General features: G+C 35.1%; 1 protein-coding gene across 1 annotated transcript in view; it reads left to right on the forward strand.

Annotated features, from left to right (window-relative positions):
* Positions 1-23904, forward strand: part of CFAP47 (cilia and flagella associated protein 47) — a 278872-nt gene that overhangs the window by 22173 nt on the left and 232795 nt on the right. The window contains exons 18-26 of the mRNA XM_017733531.1: positions 355-486; positions 1695-1772; positions 2311-2455; positions 4024-4118; positions 11798-11948; positions 14852-14952; positions 16062-16221; positions 20900-21095; positions 22824-23033. Of these exons, the coding sequence (XP_017589020.1) occupies positions 355-486; positions 1695-1772; positions 2311-2455; positions 4024-4118; positions 11798-11948; positions 14852-14952; positions 16062-16221; positions 20900-21095; positions 22824-23033 (1268 nt within the window). The remainder of the gene's footprint in view (positions 1-354; positions 487-1694; positions 1773-2310; positions 2456-4023; positions 4119-11797; positions 11949-14851; positions 14953-16061; positions 16222-20899; positions 21096-22823; positions 23034-23904) is intronic.

Below are 23904 nucleotides of genomic sequence, written 5' to 3' on the forward strand. Positions count from 1 at the left end.
TTGTCACTGAAAAAAAAGTTTTGTAGAATATTTTGAAGACTTGCTAGATAGCAAGTCTTAATTTTAGTAACTTAATGAAAACAACCCAAACCCCAGAATGCCAAGTTTCTGATTTGTAGCAAAAATTATTTCACAGTAGACTGACAGTTATATTTAGAAATCTGTTACTTTATTTTGTTTACTTGCATTTTCCCCCAAACTTCTAAGTCCAAGTTAGCATTATATGCTATGAAGGTTCTCCTTGTAAGAATGTAAAATCTTTGATAGATATATTGGTATAAATAAAACAACAACACCCAAAACAAATGAATGCAAACACCTTTTTCAATATGTTTCTTGTTTGTGTTTGTGAAGGTTCTCAATTCAAACCCACTGCCTGGAATGAAAATTACCCCCTCTCAAGGAGTGGTACCTGTGGGAGGCCTTGCTGATCTCAACATCTCTCTCACTCCAAGTGCATACATGAGTTTTGATAAAAAAGTGGAGGTATTCAAAACTGGAAGAACTTTGTCTTTTGAGTGTTATCCTTTGTGTTTATGTGTGTACATTCATGCATCTTTTGGATTTTATTTCCAGTGTTCTAATGCTTTTTAAGAATAAGGTTTTCTTGCAGCAGATCATTACTGCTGTAACCTATTGTGGTTTTTTTGGTCTCAGTCCTGCTCAAAAGTATCAAAGTAGTCTCTCAGTTTGAGCTGATTCATATTATACCACCAACAAACTGTTGGAAGTAATGTGTGATTGTTCTTTACGAGATAATGTAGACATACCTGCAGTTTTTGTAATCTATAGAGAGGCAGGATTGGAATACGCTAGTGTCTTTAGTTTCTTGACTTCTTTTTGTGGTTTTCTCAGAGATGGATCTACTAATAGATTTTCTTTGGTAGTGGGTGTGCAATAAACATGTAACATTTTTTGTTTTCTGCATGCCGGCTTCCTGAGATAAATGAAATCGGGAAAAAGGATGCTATCAAGGGCCTGAACTTTTCTGACTCTGATCCTGGGTACACTATCTTCTGGGGCTGCATATATTATGCTTGTTAAACCTAGTATTAATTTATTTTTCACATTTTTACAACAGATTTAATATTCCCCAGAACAATAGTGTCTACCTTGTACCAGCACCTCTGTCGAGCAGTGTGTGTTGTGATACACATTCCAATCCTCACAGCTACTGAATCCAGCTTTCCCCTGTTGGAAAAAACCTTTTCATTCGAGTAATGCAGCCTGCTACAACATTATTTTGTCTGCAGAAGTGAGGAAGACTGGTCATTGGTTTTTTGTCACAACTTTGGGTTGTGTTTTTTTTTTTGTTTGTTTGGTTTTGGTTTTGTTCTGCGTTTTTAATTAACAACTGTATCTATCTAGCTATATCTGTCTCCGATGTGGTATGCCACAAAGGCATGATTTGAAGCCACATGTCACTGGAATCTGTATAGATATGTTCTAGAAACTGAAGGCATTTACTTTATCTCTTCATATTTCCACAGCAAAAATGCATTATATTATAAGGGCAGAGTTATTTTTGTATTTTCGTTGCAATTTAGACTGACTCTCTCTGCTCGGTATCTGTGGGGTAGAGTTGGTTTGGTTTTTTTGTGTTAAACTTTTTTTCATGTAATTATGACAGATTTGGTGAGCTAGCTGTGTTACAGGGACCTTGCCCACAGTCCTGGTGTTGTCTCTTCACTTAGGTAGCAGTGCGGAATGCAGCACAACTCACGCTTAGGGTTGATGGATTTTCAGGGATCGCTGAAATAGAAATTAATGTGGTAAGTGTGAAGAAATTTTAGCAATTTGTAAGATTGATTAAGTATTTTTCTTTCTCTAGATGTCAAAGTGGCTCCTCTCTACTTCATATTTTTCCCAAGAAAATTATCAAAGAGAACAACTTAGGAAGAGATATTAAAACCCAAATGTACATATAACAGTTGCACTAAATGATTGCTGATGGCTTTAGTTTTTGAACTTGACAATCTGGAATAAGTATGTTGAAAGGGAGAGGATTTCTTAAGGTAGTTATAGCAAAAAATGCAGTAAAGGGAAAAGGAAGTCACTGATCTATTTACTGAATGATGAAAACTTTTCTGATGGTGTAACTGGACTTGATATTAAATTCTAAACTCTTGTGTTTTATGTCCTGGAACGATTTTAAAGATATGGGTTGTGTGAGACTATTGATTAACCAATACTTTTATTGTGTTATAAATTGTGAATCTTGCACAATTATTTTTTTTCACATTATCTTCAATTATAAATTTGACTTCACAGTGCTTTGACCCGTTTTTTTTTTTTTCTTTAAACTTACAGGGACTATTTGAATATGATGATGTTTATATTGGTGGTACAAAATCAATTCCTTTTTTGCTGAGGAACAAAGGACAATCTTTTACCAGAGTGGAGTTTGATTTTTCTAAGTATGAGGATTTTAAATTGAATGCTGAAGACAATTCAGGTATTTTCTTTTGCTATATCAGAATTTTCATTAAATAAAGAACGGATAATGCTGCGAGAAAATCTGTCAGACTATTTCTGGTAGCCAAATTTTCTGATATAAGAAAACCTAAAGCAATTATTTTTAAAGTGTTGCTTTATATAAATTAAGGAGACATTTTGCTTTGCTTATAAGATGACATTTGACAAAAATAAGTATATTTGCAAAATGGCAGGTTTCCTGTAGGTTTTTTTTCCCCCCCAATTTTTTCCCTGCATATTTTCTAAGATATAATAAAAAAGTTTGAATACCCTCTCACCAGTTAAAATGAAATGATAAAAACAAACAAACAAAGCCGAACAATTGTATGAATTTCCTATTTGTGGACTCATGGCCACTTTTTGACAATTAACCCTTTGGTTAATTCATCATCAGTGTAAGGGTTCAGACTCTTCTTTTTCCCAAAGGGACAGGGTGTCTGCAGGTTAATGACAGGGCCTCTGCTCTGCATGAATGCCCAGCTCAGGATGTTATTGGGCAATATGTGGAATTGTAGTGCTATTCTTTTTTTCTTGGTAGAACTAGTGCACATTTTTATCCTGCACATTGTTGCTCATGGCTTTCCTTCTTCAGTCATCGCATCTCCTTGGATGTTCCACCATCATTATTCACAAGAGAGTTTTGCAGGGACAAGAGGCCATATAAGCAAAGCTGCAAACTAAGGAAATCAAGACTCTTTCTTTTGCAAGACAGTATTATAAAATTTAGTTGTATCTGTATGTTGAACTATATGTAGATGATGCAAAAAAATGATCTCCCAAAATCAGAGGAGTTTTCTTACTCTGCGGTGTGCTTCAAAGGGAAGGGAAGGGAAGGTGAGGGCTCCTAGTCAGTCATCTTAACTTGGAAAAGGACTGTGAGACTCTACAACAGCCAAGCAGCCAGCATGGGATCAGACTCATTGCACATGATCTCTGGATAGAGTTTGTGCTTGAAAGCAGTCATGTGACATCCAGTCAGGTTCAGTACTCAAATGGTGAGTACTGGATGAATAATCATCCTGGTGTTCCATAGTGGCTACTGATTTCGAAGGAATATTAACTTTGCTGGAAACCTGTGCTTCTGCCAGTGCCTTAAAATTGAACATGGAAGTGTGAAAAATGAAGCAAGCCTTATTGGTAAATCTCTGAAATGTAGATTGTGCCTAAAAGTAATTAAAAAAAAAAAAACCAGTTACAGCCAACTATTTTTGTCCCTGTGGTAATAGTTCATTATGTAATTAACTATATTAGCATAACGCTTTTATTCAAAGGTAAATGACAATGTTGTTTTGGGTTTTTTTTGTCTGAAGTATTGTGTTCTCCCAAATGAATAAGTTCCATGAAAATTGCTGGTGATTAATACTGCCCAAATTACCTCCAGAGTCCTTATGAGAGATACTATATCCCATTGTACCTTTGTGAGAAATGCTTACCATACAAAGATGTAGATACTTTATGCTGGAGATCACTTTGAAATACTACAACTATTATAAGGTTGATATTTCATGCAATGCCATCTGTAATTTGATTATTAATTTTGTTTGGCAGTGATTGACCGTTCTTGTTCAAAGCCTTATTTGTATTCAATTAACTTAGAGGAAGGGTCGTCTTTGCAATGCTTCTTGACCTTGATGCCAAAACAGGTAGGTTTATGGAATAGTGGTGATTAAGTTAATTAAAGTCATGCTCTGTGATATTCCTATGGTAGGAGAATAGAGACTTTAGATGGACATTTTAGTGTGTGCAATAGTTTTATAATTAGTAATCCAATAATTAAGAAAACAAGTTCTGAAATAACCTCTATATAACTTTAAATGTTTGCATACGTGAAGAAAACACACTTTCTCAATGACTTAAAAATGGTGTAAACTAGAGCTGAAATGTCCTACCACACAGTCATTAAATCATTCAACAAACCAGCAGCCTCCTTCTTTTTGCAGATGTTCTTGCCTAATTTCCCAGATGACCAAGAAACTGCAGAAGTAGATAAGTTTTATGTGTCATAAAGATTGGCAAAGTTGCTTTGTGGTTGAGCTATTTGGAGCAAAAAAATTGAAGATATGAGACTTTAAGAGTTAGTTTTACACTTGAAAATTAGCATTTTATTGGCAGTAACTGTCAATAGAGCGTGCTCTAGTGAATTTTAAATCCAACCCCATTGAAAAATGCTTTGGAAGTTGAAGGTTTGGGGTTTCCACATATTTGGAGCAGAATGAACTGCAAGAGAACTTAGTCTTTGATATCATGAACCAGCTTCAGAACAAGCAGCTGGGGATCACTTCTGCAACATGTAAACCTGTTGCATTATATGCACTTTTACAGAAAAAGAAATGAATTTGCTAGAAAAAGAAATGAATAACACAGATTATGCATCTTGGAAGGGTCAGGAGTATTCTTTTTCCATCTCCATCCACCTCCCACCTCAGCCTTCCTGGCAGTATAAAATGGAATTCTTTTGTTCAAAGCATCATTCAAATAATATTTGCATATTACAGTCTGTGTCTGGTAATGTGATTTTCTTCTGTGTACACATGGAAGATATTGGAATGAGTTTATAGCACATACACTACTCTGAAATGATTTTTCCTGACAGAATATGAGTCAGTAGGTTCATAAAAAAATTCCATCTGTAAAGTGGCAGGCTTTGACTCAAGGGAAAAAGAATAGTTTTCATATCTTTTTAAGTATCTTGACATTTCTAATGCAACTCTTATGGGCAAGGTAGTCAGAATTAGACTGGATACAGTGTCAGGAAAGTTTCTAATTTTTTGCAAAATGGTACCTACAGAATATCATGAGTGACCCATAATCAAACTGGAGAAACTCAGCAAAGGAAAATGCTGGCATTTTCCTTTAAGTAGGAAGGGTCAATAATGGGAATATAGGAGCAGATAATGCTGTTGGAGTAATCTGTGTGTATGGTATTGCAGGCCACAAGCTGAGCAAGAATTAAGAGTAGAGACTTACCATACTGATAGGAATAATGTTAATAAAGCAAGTAAAATAATTACTCTAATCAGGATTGATAACACTTCAGCTGCACACTTTTCCCATGGGTTGCCATCGTTAAGGAAAGAAGTGGGACAGTTCCACTTGGAAAGAAAATCCAAAAAAAGGAATGGAAATGAGCAGAACTCTGTTACCCATTGTAACATTTGAGCTCTATTCCTATATCCTTTCCATGTCAAGTTGCAGGATGGATTAAAAGTAGAAATGTTGCTACTGACACTGCTGTAAATTGAAGTGACTAAAAAATTAATATTTCTGAAGAGTGCTGAAATAGTAGCTTGCTCTGTATGTTTAATTTAGCTTGTCACCTGAACATGATGTTCAGTATTGCTGTTCATTATTTATGAGCATGTCCAACTGTCATTTGATACTGGTGTACACTGGCTTAACTGCAGACAGGGTTATGCCAGTTGGAAATCTGCTTTAATTGTGGTATAAATTGGGAAAAACAGTAATTCTTAAATTTGACTGGATCTATTTTATAATGGCTCTTCTCAAAGGAACCCAACCAAACAACCGAACAAAAAACCACAGCAAAGAAAAAAAGGTTGTAGAATATATTGCATCTATTGATTTTATTTTACTATTTTCTGATGTGATCCTTTTTCAATTTTTCAGACTCCAGGTTTAAGTGTTTTTCAAATTTTAAGAATAATTTTTGGCAAACAGAATTAACTTCCTTCAGAACCAAGGAAATAAAAATTTCAAAAAGGAAACTTTCTTGGGGCCTCTTATACCTCAGAGCCAACTGATAAGTGTTGCTTTAATTAAATGTTTTTACTTCAGTTTCCCTTCTCCCTGTGTGCTCAGAGTCCTTCTGTCTCCCTTTTTCCTTGGTGCTGGGTAAGCTGGAGGCAACCAGTGCTTCCCTTCTGCTTCCAGTGTGTTCCTGCCTGTCAGGAGCAGCTCATTGCTGGGCAAGACATTCCCAAGGACCCTCCCAGATTCCAACCCACTGGTACTCACAGCTGAGCACCCTTGAGTTGGTGCAGCACCGTCACAGCTGGCTGGGCCCCAAGAGCACTGACTGATGTTAAATGAAATTGCCCAATATGGCATTGACTACAGGCAGCATCTGGAAGTATATGTAGCCCCCAAGATGCTGGAACATTTCTTTCATTTAGCTCCTGCAAAGTACACTACTAATAAAAGCATAGTTCTATTAAGAAAGTGGTCCAAGTACCAGCATCTCTTATTGTGATCAGAAACTCTCAGTAGTTACTGATTCTTAAAACATTTTCCTTTGGATCTGAATTCTTTATTATTCTACCTCATCTATAGTCCCCATTTTTTCACCAGATTTCTTTCCTGATTTTCCAGTTTTGAAAAAACCCCCCAAACCTCTAATCTCTAGATGTTGATCTTCCCCTGTTCAGGTTTCACAGTTGCAAGTGCTGTTTCCTGCCTCTCTGCACTTGAACAGCTGTTTCTCTGATCTCATCTCTGTTTTTCTGACAACTGCTCTTCCCCAGCTTACATCCCAGCTGCTACAAACCTTCTGTATCCCATCGGGTCACATTCTTTTCTGTCTGCCTTCTGGTTTTACTAGAACTTCCTGCTGTTGTAGTCATTACTGACAACCCTACCCTATATACCAACAAACCCCCGCTATATTGATGTTTTCTTTAACAAAGGGGATACTAGGACTAAGGAAAAGTAAAAATAATTCAGGAGCACTGCTAAAAACAAAAAAGCATGAAGTTATTTTAATGTACTTAAAAAATTTATTAAAGCTACTTGAATTATTAATGTAAGGTTCCAAGTAATTTAGTCTTGAATGCAGTCTTGAATTCTGCTAAAAAACCCTTCAGCTTAACAAATGTAGTACACATACAGGAACTTTGGAGAACAGCTACAATTCTCACTAAAATATAGTATGTATTAATACATGGGACATCAAGAGAGTCTCTTAGAGATGAAGTGTCTTGGCATGCTTAAAAATAAACCTTAAAAAATGTTGAGCCAATTCCTTCAGTATTCTGAGTGAGAAAATGGAAGCCATGAATTATAGATAAGGCTGGGATGCTGCTCAGACACAGTGTAGCTGTGCCTTCCTGTTATTCCAGTGTCTCTGAAGGTGTTGGAGGTGACAGGGCTCTGCACCTCACTGCAGAGAGTTTAACCTTAGTGTTTGGTGGCTGTGAAAGTCACAGCTGTCAGTGAAAGCAGTATGTATATCTGTCTGTCTGTCTCTCTCTGTGTGTTTCTCCAGCCAGGATGATCCCCCTGCTCACAGAGGTCCTGAGGGTATCCTGGGGAAAGTAAACAAAGGAAAGTAAAGTGCAGGAGTGTAGTGCTTCAAAATGACTTTTTTTTTTACCCTGCTGGAAAATAACAAATTCCAGCATCTTGGAAAAAGGACAAAATACACAGCTGTGTAATAATGAAGCCTTCGAGTGCCTTTGATTGAGATAAATAGAGCAAGTCACACCTGTCAGAGCTTATTGCTTAAGCTTGTTGTAGGGAGGTGACAGGTGTTTTGATGGTTTTTTTTGTCCTTTTAAATGATAGAACATATTTGTGGTGTAAGAAGTGAATTCTGTGGAAAATCTGCAGCTGTGGAATTACAGGGTATTGTTGGTGCATCATCTCTGACTATATACAAAGGAAAGATTTAATTTTATTGCAGTGCTTTGAATGATTGCTTTGAACAGCAGTTACATTATTCATTGTGGAAGCTGCTTATCTGTGATATAAACCTGGAGAGTTAAAGATTTCAGTATGTTTTAAGGAAAAGCTCCTGTTAAATTTGAGGGAAGGCTGGGAGTGTATATTGGATTCAGTTGCAGGACATAAACCCTTGGCTTTGCAGTTAGGTTTAAATTTGAATCAAACTGATTTTTTCTAACATGTGTTACATTTTGTCTCCTTGTATCACTGCTGAATTTATGTTTTAGAGGTATGAATAAAGAAACTTTAAAGTCAACCTTTACACAAATGCTTCAAGATACTTGAACAATCTGCATGGCATTATATGATAAGTACAAGAGTATTATTATCTTTTACAGATGTCTTAATGTAATTTCAAGTAATAAATTAGCTTGTTGATTTATGTGCAATTCCCTGTGAAGCTGTACTGTGGAAGTACTGCAATTTTGGAGAGATGTCACATATTCTTTGTGCTAAACACACTATGGTTTCTGAATTAGCGAAATTTGTATTCAACCTTGGGAATATATGCTCCATTAGAATAATAATTAGAGAATTATATTTTATTCTTTCTAAGATATATTATTGCCTAAAGATAGAAATGAAGTAACTGCTTTGAAAGTGTTTTTTGAAAATAACAGTATTTTTTTCTGCTCTCAGATTACCACCTGACAATTGTGCTTCAGTTTATTTTTTTATCCATCAGTTTTATATAAAATACTATTTTACTTGTCATGTTTGATGGGGCGGTTTTCCCCGCTTTTGTTTCTTGTCTTATACCAGGTATTTAGGGCTAAGACAGGAAGCCACTCAGCCATGTTTGCTCCCAAGTGTTGAGCTCAGAGCTACCAAACTCTTCATATCAAACCTATTTCATAAATTCAAATGAGTTTTGGTAGCAGAGCTTTCTTAATCTGACAGAATCTTTAAGATAAATTCTATTTGTTTATTAATTCTAGCAAAAAAAAATTGAAGGTATTTTAAAATGCCATCTAAATAAAAGTTTACAGGAATGTTATTTTTATTTAAAGAGTTGTTAACTTCTGGTGGCAGCCCAATCAAGCATCCTTTTTCTGGCATCCTTTGGAGGTGTTCCATGTGAACACAGAACAAAAAGCTCCTTTGTCTCACCTGACTTTTTAAAGCTTCTTTTGAAGTATTTTAATTCTAAGATGCTCACTTTGTAGATGATGGCTCCTTTCCAATCAATGTGCATAAGCAGTGTACATCAGGATAGGAAAAATGTTTCTTATAATGATATTAACCAAGAGGAATTTTTGTGAAAGAACTCTCTCTAGGCTGCTTCCTTCCTGCCCTTCCCATGTTCATTGGTGTGTGAAGTTAAATGCAGCTTCAGGAAAATATCTCAATACATAAGTAACTATAAAGTATTCATAAATTATCTAAAAAGCAAGTATAAGTCCATTAATAGTCCAAGGATTTATTTTTAAAATATTGTAATTAGTTTTTTAAGTGTGTAATCTTGCAAAAGAGGAAATTTTCTGTTCGGAGTTTGAAAAATGAAATGTTAATCATAAAGAGGTTTTTTTAATATTTATAGAAAGAAACATAATGACTCTACTCGCAAGTTGAAGTCCTAATAACTGAAATGAATTTTTAATTCTGTTTCAGCAATGTGTATGTGTATGAATTATGATTTCTACTTATATAGAATTTTTACAGGATTTTTCATGTGTAATGTAGTTTACATAATGTGCAGTTAATGTATGAATAAAATAAAAGATCTATGATTTGTTCTCAATTATATAAATACATTTCTATGAGTTATGTTGGCTCTGAATTTGCACCATTGTACTTCATAGCAAAAGTAGGTTTTCAATAAACATCATGATCTACAGGTAGTAAATTGAGTGTCTTTCACGTATTTGCTTTTGTTTGCCAGTTCTTAGAAAAAAAAACCCTTGTTGTATAGTAAGACAAAACCAAATTTTCCTGATAGTTGGGATGAAAAACAGGTTTTGATTTGCTGCTTTGGGAGAGGGATAAAGGGATTCCATCTTTTGGTTTCTGACCTAAATGTACCAGCATTGATGAAGAACAATTGCAGCGCTAGACTGCACTCCTTTGCACAGCCAGTGCTGTCATTATATCTATAATAGACTAAACATTTTAATCTCACCAAACTTGAAAAGCTTAGTTTTGTTACATCTATTTTGAAGATGTAGCTTGATGAAGTATTTTATGTGGATGACTTGAGGTGATAAAAATAGAAGAGTATATAAATCAAAATCAAATCAGGAGATTTTCACTCAATTTTTTTTATGACTTATCTTGAGGATTAGTTACTAAACATATTAAATGTTAATTTTGAAAAGCCAGTTATATGTTATAAAATCTAATCATTATTAGATTTGAAGTATCAATATAAAACAAGGGACTGTGGTAATCTTGTGGCAAATCTTGCCCTCATTTCCTGCTTTCCTTGAGCTAAGCACAAAAGAAAATGTTCCACAAGGCTCAGCACACACCTCCCTCTCCAGGAGTGTGTAATTGTGTGTCACAGACCCTGCTAGAATGCCAAACACTCCCAGTGCCGTGTGCTTGCTTCTCAGTAGGTGTTACAGCTGGATATGTGCCTCATGCCCTGGCTTAGGACAACTTTGGTTTTCTTTCCTGTCATTTATATATTCCACTTGCTACCACAGATGTGAAAGTGAAGAATGACGCATTATTTTCTGTGGTTTTTGAAAGCTTTTAAATGATTCATAACATCCTTATATAGCTGGTGTTACTGCTTTTGCTAAGCAGCATGAAGATTTTATAGGTCTAATTCCTTTTTGGAGATTTCAGTGGCCTTCAAGGTGAAAACAGAATTTGAAGGACTCGAACAGTGGTTTTAGTGCAGAAGTTTTGGGGTTTTTTTCCATTACCTTTCTTAAGGTTATCCATGCCTTTTTTCTGGAGACCATGCTACCTTAGGATGTTGGTCCTTGGAAAGACACAGCAAGAGGCAAGAAATATCTCTTTGAAAGTGCGTTTTGAAATACATGTGGGCTTTATAATGCACATTCTGTCAAAGAAGAGGATTCTGTACAAAACACCATCTTTTAAGTTCTAAACCCCACTTGGGAATGTGATAGCAGAGATAAAACGAGGATCAAAATCACTGGAATTTAGACTCCTAGAATTCAGTGGCATTTAATGACAAAGGTTTTAAGACTAATTTTTTCCCCAAGGTTTCTCAATTTTAACTCATGTTTCAGCTTTGATCTCAGAGCCCATTTTGTTTATGCTGGGTGTACTGTAATGGTTGACCTCTGCTCTTCAGCCTTTGAGAAAGGCTTCCATAATTTATGTAGCTTTGTTTTCCCTCCTCTTTTCTCACATCTGGGCCATGGCTCCAGTCTTTTTTCACTCATGAGAATGGCAGGAGTGGAACACAACACTATGATTTACCAGAAACCTTGTCTGTAGCTCTGCTGATAACCCTGATACTTTTGGTCATACAGCTTTTCCAGAATGGGGGTAAGAAAATACCTAGGCACTGCTTACTTAGAGAGCTGAGTTCTAATAAATTAACACCCAATATCATGAGCAGGTCCAAAATTGCAATAATTCTGCCAAAATAGTAAACTACTCAGATGGTTCAAGAGGTACCTATGATTTTTTTGGGAAAGTGACCACAATTTTTTTTTTCCTTTAGGTGGCAGTATATGACTTCATTCTTCCAGTTGTTATTCCTCAGGCCACTTCCCCACCTCCAGCTGCTCCCGTGCCTCGGACACATGGTGCCCCTGTGCCTCAGCCTCCCCTGGTGAACATTGCTCTTCCAGCCTGTAGAGTCAAAGCAACTGGTGGGTAAACCAGGGCCTTAAACACCTGCTGGATACATATATTTAGAGTGATATTTTTGCTTTGCAGAGAATTTCTATTTAATTGGAATTTGTACATTTCTTGGAAACTTGCAAAATTTTCAATTTGATCTGTGTTTTTAAATATGCTTAGAGCTGAACTTTCTATGCCTAATCATGACACGTGGAGAAAATTAATTTTTGTATAGCTATTTGCCTTATATAAAACTAGTTTACCAAAACTCTTTTTTGTGTCTAGCCATTTATTAGTATTTCTAGACCTCATCATGCAAATCCCAGTGATTACAGTAGTTCCTCTGAAAAGTGTAGAAAAGTAGAATGTCATTCATACTCTTTTTTAGTCTTTTCCTGTCAAAACTAGGATCTCTAGCTGTGTTTAAAACTCCTTTAAAATGCCTCTGAATGGCCCTGATCCCATCTGGTTTGTCAGAGGTTGTTAATAGCCAAAGTTACAGGCCATTTGCCTGCAGCAAAGAAATTGGTATCTTATATAATTTTTCTCTGCTTTGCTCAGAAATAATTTGTGGTTCTCTTTAGTCTCCTGTCTTATTCTTACTGTCATGTAGATCTATAAATCGTGAATATTTGAGTACACGGGGTTTCCTAATCTCAGTTTTTAATGTATAATCACTGTTTATTTGAGATGAGAGTGAAGTACGGAGAGTCTTTCTAGAATGATGTTTGTGTAATGTTTAAACATTTTGGGAGCACTGAAGAAGGCTTGGCCAATTAAATGCATAATGTGGGGTAAAAGTAACTCTAATTTATTGAGTTTTGTCTATATTTGTTTTTCTCTCCTTTGTTTTTCTCGGTAACTTTAAGTCTTTTGAGATCTTTTAAAATATCAAAGAAATCTGAGAGACTTTCTTTAGATCCTGTCATGAAAGTAAATTCATAATAAATGTTTCTAAAATATATTTAATTTAAGAACATATAGAATAAAGGTGAGTGTACATATGTATATGAGATTATTAGGTAACACATCTCTAAGTAAAAATATGAATCCAAGCCACAAATTTATAGTGCAGAAGTGATTTTATTTCCTTCTCCTTTTTTTGTGGAATAGATGCAGTTACTTAATCTCATGGATAATTGACAATCTTATCCAAATTTTATCACAAATTTGTATTTCTCCTATGTAGAATTTCTTCAAAGTACATGTATAGGCCAACAACAAGTAAACATAATATATAAATAAAGATATAGTACTTTCAATTCTAAGAAATAGTTGAAAAAATAAAGTGTGGCTTCTATTGAAATTTGAGTATTGGAATTAAATTCTTATAGGGAATCTTAATGGTTTGGGAGGAGGGAGAGAAGTCTAAATAAGTGTCTTGACCACTCAGTATTTCAGATAATCATATGGGTGCAGGCAAATAGCCAAATTATTTTTACTGTTAGAAAAATAATTTGATGTGATTACATTTCGATGACTCAAAAGTTATGCCTGTTATTGATTCCTTTCAGATTATCATGTTAAAAGCTAAAAATGAGTAAGATGTATCTTGCAAGTTCTAAGTTTTGATTTGATAAATATGCCTAATTCTCACTGCTGGATGCTTTATGGCACATTTGTTTTCTGCTCTTACAGTTTTTATTTTCCTGGGATAATTTTTGTGGTTGACTGCAATTCAGACTACATGGGACAGTGTGGTTGGATTAAATCAATATCTTATATCTGCTGATTATACTCAGGGTTGTTCACCCTGAGTAGAGAATCACCCTGATCTTGGGGTAGTCAGACCAGTCTTTTAACTTCAGTGGAATCCATATGTTTTCAATCCATCAGGGATCTAGTTTTTGATTTTTTTTAAAAACAAAGTTTGTAGACTGTCTCAGTACCTGGGAAGGAAAGCAGGTCTCTTACTTAAATACTTCTAAGACTTTTCCCTCGGAAAATGTCTATCTGTATGTAACAAAGAACTGAAAGAGAAAAATCCCAAACAAACCAGCACAGAAAACTCAACTGGAAAGGATACAAATCTAATCTCAGACTGGTACAAAGGAAAAATTTGTACTATCAATTTAATGGCCTCATGGGAGCTGCCATATATTTTAATAATCCATCTCACTTTTTTTTTTTTTTTTTTTTTTTTGGGTAGATAATCTCCTTTCTTTCACAGAGTTTCAGTTGTGCTGTGTTCTCCTGGTACAGGGAGTTTCTGAGAGCTGAGGACTTTGTGAGTGACATGGTTGCATATTGGTGGAAGGGTTCCAGCAGATTCTGTTCCTACTTTGAAACAATACTACTTTAGAGAGTTTGTATGCCTGTGATTTAGAGAAATAAAGATAATGTTGTTTACGTAATGTGATATATGTGATCAGGAAAGTCTGGGTTTTTTAGGGGGGAGAATTCATCAACACTGGGCATGGAGTAGACTTGCAGATTTTAATAAAAGGATCCTGTGTGCTTGCTAGGTTCATTTCCAATGTTGTTTCCAAGAAGTAAGATGAGGCTGTGGGAACACATACCTTTGTTTTTCTAAACCCCCACTTTAAAACTTCTGCCTTTGTGGTGATTCCTTTGTTGCAGCTCTGTGAAATTAAGAGAAATGCTTTTTTATATAAAATCTTCCAAGTCTTGTCTAATGATTATCATCAGAAATTTAAGTGCATTCATCTGCAGTTGGAAGATCATGTGGCTTTTGTGATATGAAGGAGAGGTGCCATCAGTCTGGTAGATATAAAATTTAAATAATTTTAATGTGACTAAAGAATCATAATAAGACAAAGTTAAATTACAGTAATCATGTATATGGGAGCAACAAAAAGGGGAGAAACTTTTTTGCTAAACATGTGCAGAGACAGTGATTTTATGAATGTACTTTGAGAAAGTATTTGTCAAATGATGCTATATAAACATTTTAAATTTTTTTTTTCAATAGTACTTCCACCACTATTGGAGTTCTCCTCAATGGAATTTAAATTTGAACAACATTCAAGTAACATGCATTTAAATATTGCTGATGGGCATATGAACTCTCAGGTAATGACATTGTCATTCTTATTTTGTTCAATTTTTGATTTAATGTTTGTCTTTTAATCGTGATAAATTTTTTTCCAAAATTTAAAATTTGGCTTGTACTAACTCTGACAATATGAGAGTGTGGGCACCATGAGAAATTGACCATGAATTGTGTAAGAAATAGATATAAATAGAATAATTCTGAAGATTTTCTGCATCTGCCTGTACCAGTAAATGAGACAGTGATGGTGCCAGGATGCAACTGATTTGTGCCATGATGGGCCATACAGTGAAACTGCTGTCCCAGTGCCTTGTGTGGTACTGACTGTGCCAACTGACACTCTCCCAAAAAATTCCTTGCCATGACTTAGGACTTAATAGGGAAAAAAGGCACTAAATAGAATATTTGCGACACAGGTAATTTGTATGAATGTAAAACATACCTAAAATAGTTTATTGTTTCTAATTCCTGAGGGCTTTGGTTGTAAATTATAAAAGTTGGGTTTGGCAATGATGGAAACACTTGAAATGCTTTTTCGTGTTCATTTAGGAAACAATGATAATACAGAGTCAAGGCATTTTCCTGGCTAGGGGTGTTTCAAAAGCTGAGAGAGTAACTCTGAGATAAAGGAATTTAATTTTTTTTTGTTTGTTTGTTTCCATTGTCATCTTATTGAATTAAAAGAATGGGTTTTGAAAACCTGTTGTGAACTTCTTCCATTTTCAGCATCTCCACTTGTAAGTCTAGATGTGAGCCATGTGTTTAGTGCTTGCTGTGCTTCATTTTTGTCAGGAATAAGTCCTCAATTCTGTTTGGCTAAGCACTTCCACTGTGATGCTTTGATCTATTTACCTCACATAAATGAGGTTTTTCCATTCTGGAAAGAAAGTATTCTCTTTGTGAATGTGATGAGTGACTGGAAAGCATCTAGTCTGTGCAGATAGACATACTCACCTTTGTGCCTCACAGATATAATAAACTGAATTCTTCATTGCTTTCTAGAGCTGTCTTGATTTCCCTCTGGTGTGTTCACAGAAAGAATGCTTCGGAGAGAGTAATGTGAAAAGTATCGCGGTGTTTGCTGCTTTCCCTCTTTCAATATCTACTCCTTTTCTGAAAATATTTACAGACCCTTGTCCTGAAGAATATCTCAAAAGACAGAGTGAAATGGAAATTGAATTTTGATGATGTAGACAAAAATATAGAAGATGGTGTTTTTGGATTTAGTCTGAAGACTGGATGTCTTGGTAGGGGAGAAGAAGTCAGTATTGCTGTGTTGTTCTGCCCTCGTAAGTAATTTTATGAATTCTTCTGTAGATAGTTTGGCCATTTTCATAGGTATGTTTAAATGGGGTTTTATGATGAATCAATACTAGTACTTTGATCAACTTAAGGTTTTTTTGGTTCTGAGAAAATAAGACAGCTGCAGACCTAACAAAAAGCATGGAATCACTGTATTTGAAATTCCATTATTTGAAAAGTCTGCTTTGCACATAGAAAGCATCAGGTTTTTCACAGATAAACCATCAAGGACTGGGATAGCTGTGTCATTTTCAGTGCTGCTCCTTCAGGTGCATTTAGGTTGACTGACTTAGGTACTAAAGCTTTGCAAGGGTAATTGGAATGCTTGTGAACTTTTTTCTAAATAGCCATAATTTAGATAAGAGCAGAAATTTCCTGCCTCAATGAGATATAAAATAACTTGTCTGTGGTATTTTTTTGGAGTAGACTGCTCAGGCAATGAGTCCCGAATAAAAACATGTAAAATAGATTTCTAACAAAATTTGGGAGCATGCAGGAAGATGGCAATCAACCACATAACTCCAGAAAAGGAATGCAAGGATAGGAAAATTAGGATTCTACTTTTTTCCCAGCCAAGTGTTTAGAGTAGACAGTGTATACAAGATTCATAGATTCATAGGGTGTAACACTGTATTTTTAGCTGATAAATCCCACCAGCAAATGCAGCTGATACCTACAGAACCCCATCCTGTTGACAGTTTCAGTGCAGTACTTTTGGGGCTGCAGCATTGTCAAGGGGAAGAAAAGTTGTTGTGTCAGTTGGATCTGATCCTGAGGCAGCAAGTCAGCATCCCTGTGCTAAAGAAAGATGTTGCTGTTATTCTTTATCATAGCATTGAAATCTGTAGCCTCAGTTAATCACTGGAAACAATTTAATATAAATAAAGAAAAATATAGATAAAAGACTCTTTCCATGACTCTGTATGATAAATTGAGAGGACTGCATTAAATATTGTTCTGTAAATGTTGTGAATATGTAAGAGCAGTGCTTAATTGCACGTGTTACTTGGAGTTGCTTGTTCGTTGCAGGCTGTGAGGCAGAGAACAACATAAAAATAAAAGCCAATATTTTGAGTTACTGGATAAATTGTATGTGTAAATGCAGATGTGTATATACATAAATATGACTGATAAATTACTGTAATTTGAAGTTATCTGTATTTTTGCTGTGTTCCCATATATTTTGTTTACAGAAAATCATGAGTAACTGTAAAGATCAGTTACTCCTAATTCAATGTTCTAAGTATTTTCCCATGATTTAGCCTACTTGTACTGTGCCTTCAGTGAATATCCATCTTGTAAGAGAGCATTAGATACGTCAAAACCCACACAGGAGACCTAGTTAATGAACATGAGGTGCTAATCGTGTTCAGAGGTTTGTACTGGAAAGTTGTAGTATATGGGGGGTGAACAAACCTTAAAATGAACTTCGAGTGTGCATTAGGGTAATTTATTTAAGTATGCTGCAGCAGTTATGATAAGAGTACAAAATGGTGCAATGTTTAATTAAATGAAAGAGCTTGTGTCTGTGGTAAAATGATGCTACTTGTTAAAAAAGTATTCTAAAAACAGAGATTTTCAAGAACTGAAGACATATTAATATGATCCTCTTCTGCTGTTTTACAGTACAATGCATTAACAGTATAAAAAATTTTCACTATATCTAATTGTGGTATGAAAAAAACTTATCTCCGGCAAAGGAAGTTACAATGAATTTGTGCTTTTGGCTTCACTTACTAGGAGTTCAGAGCCCCTGGAAGATGTGATGATGATGTAATGGGCGCAAATGATAACTTTGATAGATTGATTGTGTTGTCTTTTTTTTTTGTCTGCAACAGCAAGATATTAACTGGCTGTGATCTTTACCAATTTCTGTGAAGAAATTAGTTCACTTTTGATTTTTTTTTTTTTTTTTTTTGTAGGACACCTCTAAGTTCTAGCTATCTGTGGCTTTTTTCTCTTTGAAGTCTGTATTTCAGTGTATGCAAATTTCTCATTGGTATCTATTTATGCTGAAGGGGAATAGATGCAATAGCACCTGAATTATCATAAGGTCTGAGGCAACTAAGCTAAAAATGTAGGAGCTGCATAACCATCTAATACAAACTTAAGAGGGTGAGAAGAGCAGATGGTGTTTTTCCTTTTTTCTCATACACTAAAAAGACCAAAACCCATGCTATTACAGAGTTAATATTTCTGGAGGAGAAAAAGAATTTCCCATACAGTTCTACAGATTTTGTTAGTCCATGGCAGCTCTAGGTTGACAGATTTGTAAGTATCATCAAATGTCCCTAAAGAAAATTTTCACATCTGCTGGACTAGAAATTAATGGTGGTATATGAGGATGGTAACAGCAGCCCAGGCTTTGACAGTGGTCATGAAAGGTGTGAGGAGTAGAATAAATTCTTGACTTCAGCTGTCAGTTTAGGACATAATTCTCATTAACTTCTAAGTAATTTATTTAACAGGAAATATCCTGAAAACCTTGGTCCTGTATTCCAAAATAATGAAAAAAATCTTAATAAAGGACATAATTCACTTTTTTTTTTTGGTCTTTGTGGCTATTTTAAATGGTCATGGTATTGCAATGTCCTGGTGTTTCTGACATAAACAATAATTTATTGGTTAACATACTATGCCGGATTTTGATGTTAGTAAATATGTGGAGCCATGCACAGAATGATCAGTGATGCAGGATAGACACTGTCTGTTCTGCTCTTTGAGTGAGTCAGGGATTCTATGGCATGGAAAGTATAGGTGGAAAGTTTATATGAGAAAAGCTTAACACTACTATTTTCTAACTTTGAAACTGTGGTTAATATGAATATTTTGGTATGTGAGTTCCTGAAAATTGCACGTTCTTTGGTACTGACATACGCTTCTGTACTTTTCTTCCTTCACTGTGTTCTATCCCTATGGTATTTGTTGGCTGTGGGCTTTCACTTCACCTTGTCATACATTTATTGAAGAAAGGACACCAGAAGTGCAATTTAGTTACAGCACAGTTGTAGGACAGGCTCACATGTGGGAGTAACTTGTATAGAACATCCTGTCTTACAAGCTTGTAAGAAATACAAGCTTGTTTGGCTCTTCATCCATCTCTGTGACTTTTTTCTGTTGCATCAAAACCTAGAAGTAGAATCTTTTTAGCCTTCTTAGCAGTATTGCCTCCTAAAGTTGATTTCCATGTAACATGGGCTTAGTCAGATGTTGCAAACAGTGCAGCACGTTCCCATTAGAGCTGGTTTTTGCTTTGCCGTTTTCCTGTGTTCTGGTTTGAAATGAAGGGACCCGCAGGTCATGTTCTGGTGACATAACAGCTTCCGTGACACTCTTCTATTGTCACCTCCATTAAGAAATTTAGCTCTTACAGGAAGGGAAAAAGACAAAGTACTTTGAAGGCACTGGATTTTCTTCTTTTTGTATGTAAACAGTGACAGCTCTTTCGCAGGCTTTGAAAGTAATGATCTGAGATAATCTCAGAACACCCTGTCGTGTATTTTGTTCAGTGACACGTGTGTTCATACAGACACATAAAATACAGAATTTGGTTTTGGCTATCTTCTCTTAATTACTAGGTTAGGATGTTTCCATACAGATCTGATTGAGGGGAATCAAAGGGAAAGGTGTTTTTTTCTCAAAAATTAAAAGATTACACTTTTTTTCAGTTGTTTTACAACACATCATTGCAGATTTATTTCTAAATCCAGGAGTTGTTCATCAGTTTGCCCTCAAAATTGCTGATTTTGCTCACTCTTCAGCAGGTGGGAATAACTGAAGGTTGGGTAAATGGCACTGCATGGTTTGGAATATCCTTTTCATTGTGTAATAGCTGTGGAAGGAAGCACTTTGGTCCCTGTATCAGTGAAAAAAAATGTGTTTTTTTATACTAGGGAAAACTGCCTTGCAGCAGGAGGCAAGGTGGCCTGAGAAGGGGCAGAACACAAGGACATCTTTATCTTTGCTGTTGTCATGTCCAGCTGTGCTGTAGAGAACACCTGGAGAAGGATATTGGGTCATCCCTTCCCTTTTTTTTTTTGGTGGACATGGCAATGTTAGGGTTGCAATTGGTGTATCTTACAGACTTTTTCAAAGCTAAATGATTCTCTGAAATAGCAGATGCTCTGAGTGGAGGATAGAACCTCCTACTGGCCTGTGTGAGCTTACTTGGCCACACTGTAGGTTTTGGAGCCATCTTTGAAGTGTAGTAATTGCCCTCTTAAAAGGCACCAACTTTTCCTTGTCTTGGCAGTCAGATGTTCCAATAGTTACTCCTTTATAGAATAAGCATTCACTGTTTCAGTTAGTGTAATTCAAAGTATGACTGCAATTCTTAAAATTCTGCAGTTGTATTGATTTTATATATAATGGACTATTAGTGCAATAAACTCATTTATTGCAGTTAGAACTCAGATTTAGAAAAAATTCTGACAAGTTAAAAAATGTGAATTTCTGGTTGCTGCAGGCAAATGTTCTGAGCTTTTTAATAAATATTCTTCTGATACAATATTTATGTTATGTTAAACTACATTTTGAGAAAGGAAGCAGTACTAAATTAAAAAAAAAATTTAAGAACAAAAAAAAATCCAATCCCAAACCTCTTACTATAACTCTTTTACATGCCTGTATTTATGTTAATGTATGTATTTTTAAAAATCTTTTCAGCAGCTTGTCCTGGGACATATACATCTGAAATATCCATGTATCTAAATAATAATCCATCACAATACAAACTAACACTGTCTGGCAAGATGAGGTCACCAAAAATAAATTTTCATCCCCCCTTTTTAATGCTGATGCCAGTTCCTCTGGATGTGGAAACTGAAGCAGTCGTCACCATCATTCCACAGGAGTTTATAAGGTAAAAATCTCAAAGTAAATTTATTACAGAAATCTCGAATAATTCTTGGTTTTTTTCACTTCTGAAAAAATGAATTAATTTTTGTTTGTGAAGGTTAGTATTTGTGGATACGATATTGCTGCTAGCAAGAATTTTTCTTGCTTCTTTCCAGTCCCGTGAGATATTTTTCTCTCTCATGGGATATTTGCAGAGTTCTATAAACCATGAACACCTGCGACCTTGCAGAGCTTTGTTTATGGTATAGTAGAAAATATTTTGACAATGGATGTTTTAGGATTTTAGACAACCATCCCCAAGGGGTGGCTGATCCTTTGTCCAATTAGACTATGAAGAAGAAAGTCTATAAAAGAGTTTGTAAAATAATTAAATCAATCAATCTTGCTGCACAATTCCTGCCTGCTGGATCTCTCTCCTCCACCCTACGGCTGCAGGATACTGTAATAAGTATTAATTTTCTGGTCAGCAGAAGAATCTGCATATTTAAGAGAATTAATGTGATTAATACTGTTGTACATTCAACAAGCCCATGTTTTGTCTTCAAACATATCTGCTTCATGAAGTGTCTATCTTCTGATATCTTCACTCCATGAATTTATATCAGAAATATAAAATTTCTATGGATAGCAAAAACATTAAAAGCAGAGACCTACCAGGATTTTTTGTTGCATTTAACCAAATACTAAGGTTTTATATCTTGTTTCTATTTTTCACATTGCTATAAGATAAAATCTTTGTTATTTTATTTTCTCTACTCCACAGGTTTGCGATTTAGCTACTTGAACAGTTGGTGGGGTTGCAGGGTTGCAGTTTTTGGTGTTTTTTTTTTTTTTTTTTTTTTCTTTCTTCCTATGTATGGTTTTATTGAAAAGGACAGCAGAAATGTGTTAATCCTGCCACTTGGTACAATAAAAAATCCATATATTTCTTATTTTTCTATGGATCACTCACTTTATCCTGTTACTTGAATTTAAAAGAGAGCCTTTTTGTAATTGTCATATAATGTAGCATAACCCAGCATCATAACTATTCAAATTTTTAAGATAAAACTTTTCTGTTTGTAATTAGTAAAGAGCAATAATATTTGTTTGTTATGCTTTTGTAGGAATCATTTCAATTCTAGAATTAGAGCAAAGATTTCCTTTTGTTGTAAATTAATGAAATTACCTTCCAGTTATTATTGTCTTGTCTTGTCTGAGTTGTACTGACTTATTACAAGTGATTCGTCTGTTGTCAGTAACTCAGTGGTTAAAATTAAAGGGGTTCCACAGGGGGCTGGACTGACTGCTTGTTCTTATTTCAGATCTGAAACCTACAGCCACATAACTGGGGAAAGCATCTTCAGTGTCGTCACAAATTTCCCCTTAATATTTCTATTTTATAACTTGCTTTTACTTATTTGTGCAATAATGCAGTTTAATGAATATTAATGAAAGTTTTAAGTTTCAGAAACCTATTTATGCCTTTTGTAGCAGTTAGTAGGAATTGCTCCTCATTTAAATGTTGAGATATTGTGGGTCAGCATAGAATGTTCAGATACATACAAAGAAACCACACTAGCATCCAAATGATGAAAGAATTAAATTTTCCTAATTAGTTTCATTTGATTTGCACTTTAAAACTAAAGTTATTATTCTGTATTCAACTGTGAAAGAGTTTTGTGAATGTGTGAATCAACTTTATTACTGCAACCCTGTGACCACAAACACCTACTATTTGTGTTTAACACAGGCAATCACGAATTAGAGTTAAACTTCCTGAGCTTGAGCTTGCAGATGGTACCAGGACTTGCCCTTTTTCTGTGCAGTTCCCAGAGGGACAAGATATTGTTCTTTCATCAGATGGCACAGCTAATGAACTGATCTGCCACATCAGCTTCAGATCATCGAAGCCAATGTCATTGCTGGGGGATTTGCTCTTCATCGATCAAGAGGAAAACAGGTAATGTGTGCAATTCAAATTCACCTGGGGGAAAGTTCCAGACTGACCAAGTTGGATATAAGGCACAGAACTCACAAGGGTTGGGTAAAGGAATACAAGAATCACTCTGAAAAAACTGAAAATGGAAGATAGATTTTTTTTTTTTTTTAACTGAATTACAATTCAAAACTAAAATATTCAGCTTTGATTTCTAAGGTAAAATTCATCTAAGTGTCCATCTTAGATCTTGTTTCAAGATCTCATTCATATCTACTGGTAACTCAACTCTTGTTCATCCCTGCCAGGGATGGGATGAGAGGGTGTATGCAAGAGGAAGAAAGATAGCCACTGTTGTGATTAAAAGTAATTTCTGTACTTACTATTTTCACTAAAACAAATATTTTGAGGGTTAAATAATTCCCCCCTGCAGCTTAGAGGAGGCTTTTTTCTAAACATAAAACTAAATTTTATATTATTTTGATGCAAATTTTATGTACCTTTAAGGTTTTGCTGCTCACTGGGTTAATATTTTATATTTTTCTGTATAGATTGTTGGCCAATAATCTATTTCTTATTAATTTTATTTAATTTCAAGATTTAATTGTTTTGTGGGGTGTGATTCATAAATGTGTGTTAAAGCTTGCTGTAATTACAAGAAAAGGATAATTTAAGCTTATGATGAAGTCTGAAATGTAGCTTCTGAGCAGGCACAATATTTAGTGTTAATAACTTTTTATATGATGCACTAGCAGCTTCTCAAACCTTGTTATAGAGAAATAAAAATTTCTCCTGTGTAATAAAATTTTTTCTATATTTGCCATTAAAAGGAAATAAAGAATATGATCCTCAATTTAAAGGCAAACTGAATGTATTTTTAAAAAAAGGTAGCAAA

This window comes from Corvus brachyrhynchos, unplaced genomic scaffold, assembly GCF_000691975.1.
Source record: "Corvus brachyrhynchos isolate BGI_N302 unplaced genomic scaffold, ASM69197v1 scaffold34, whole genome shotgun sequence".
Classification (NCBI taxonomy): Eukaryota; Metazoa; Chordata; class Aves; order Passeriformes; family Corvidae; genus Corvus; species Corvus brachyrhynchos.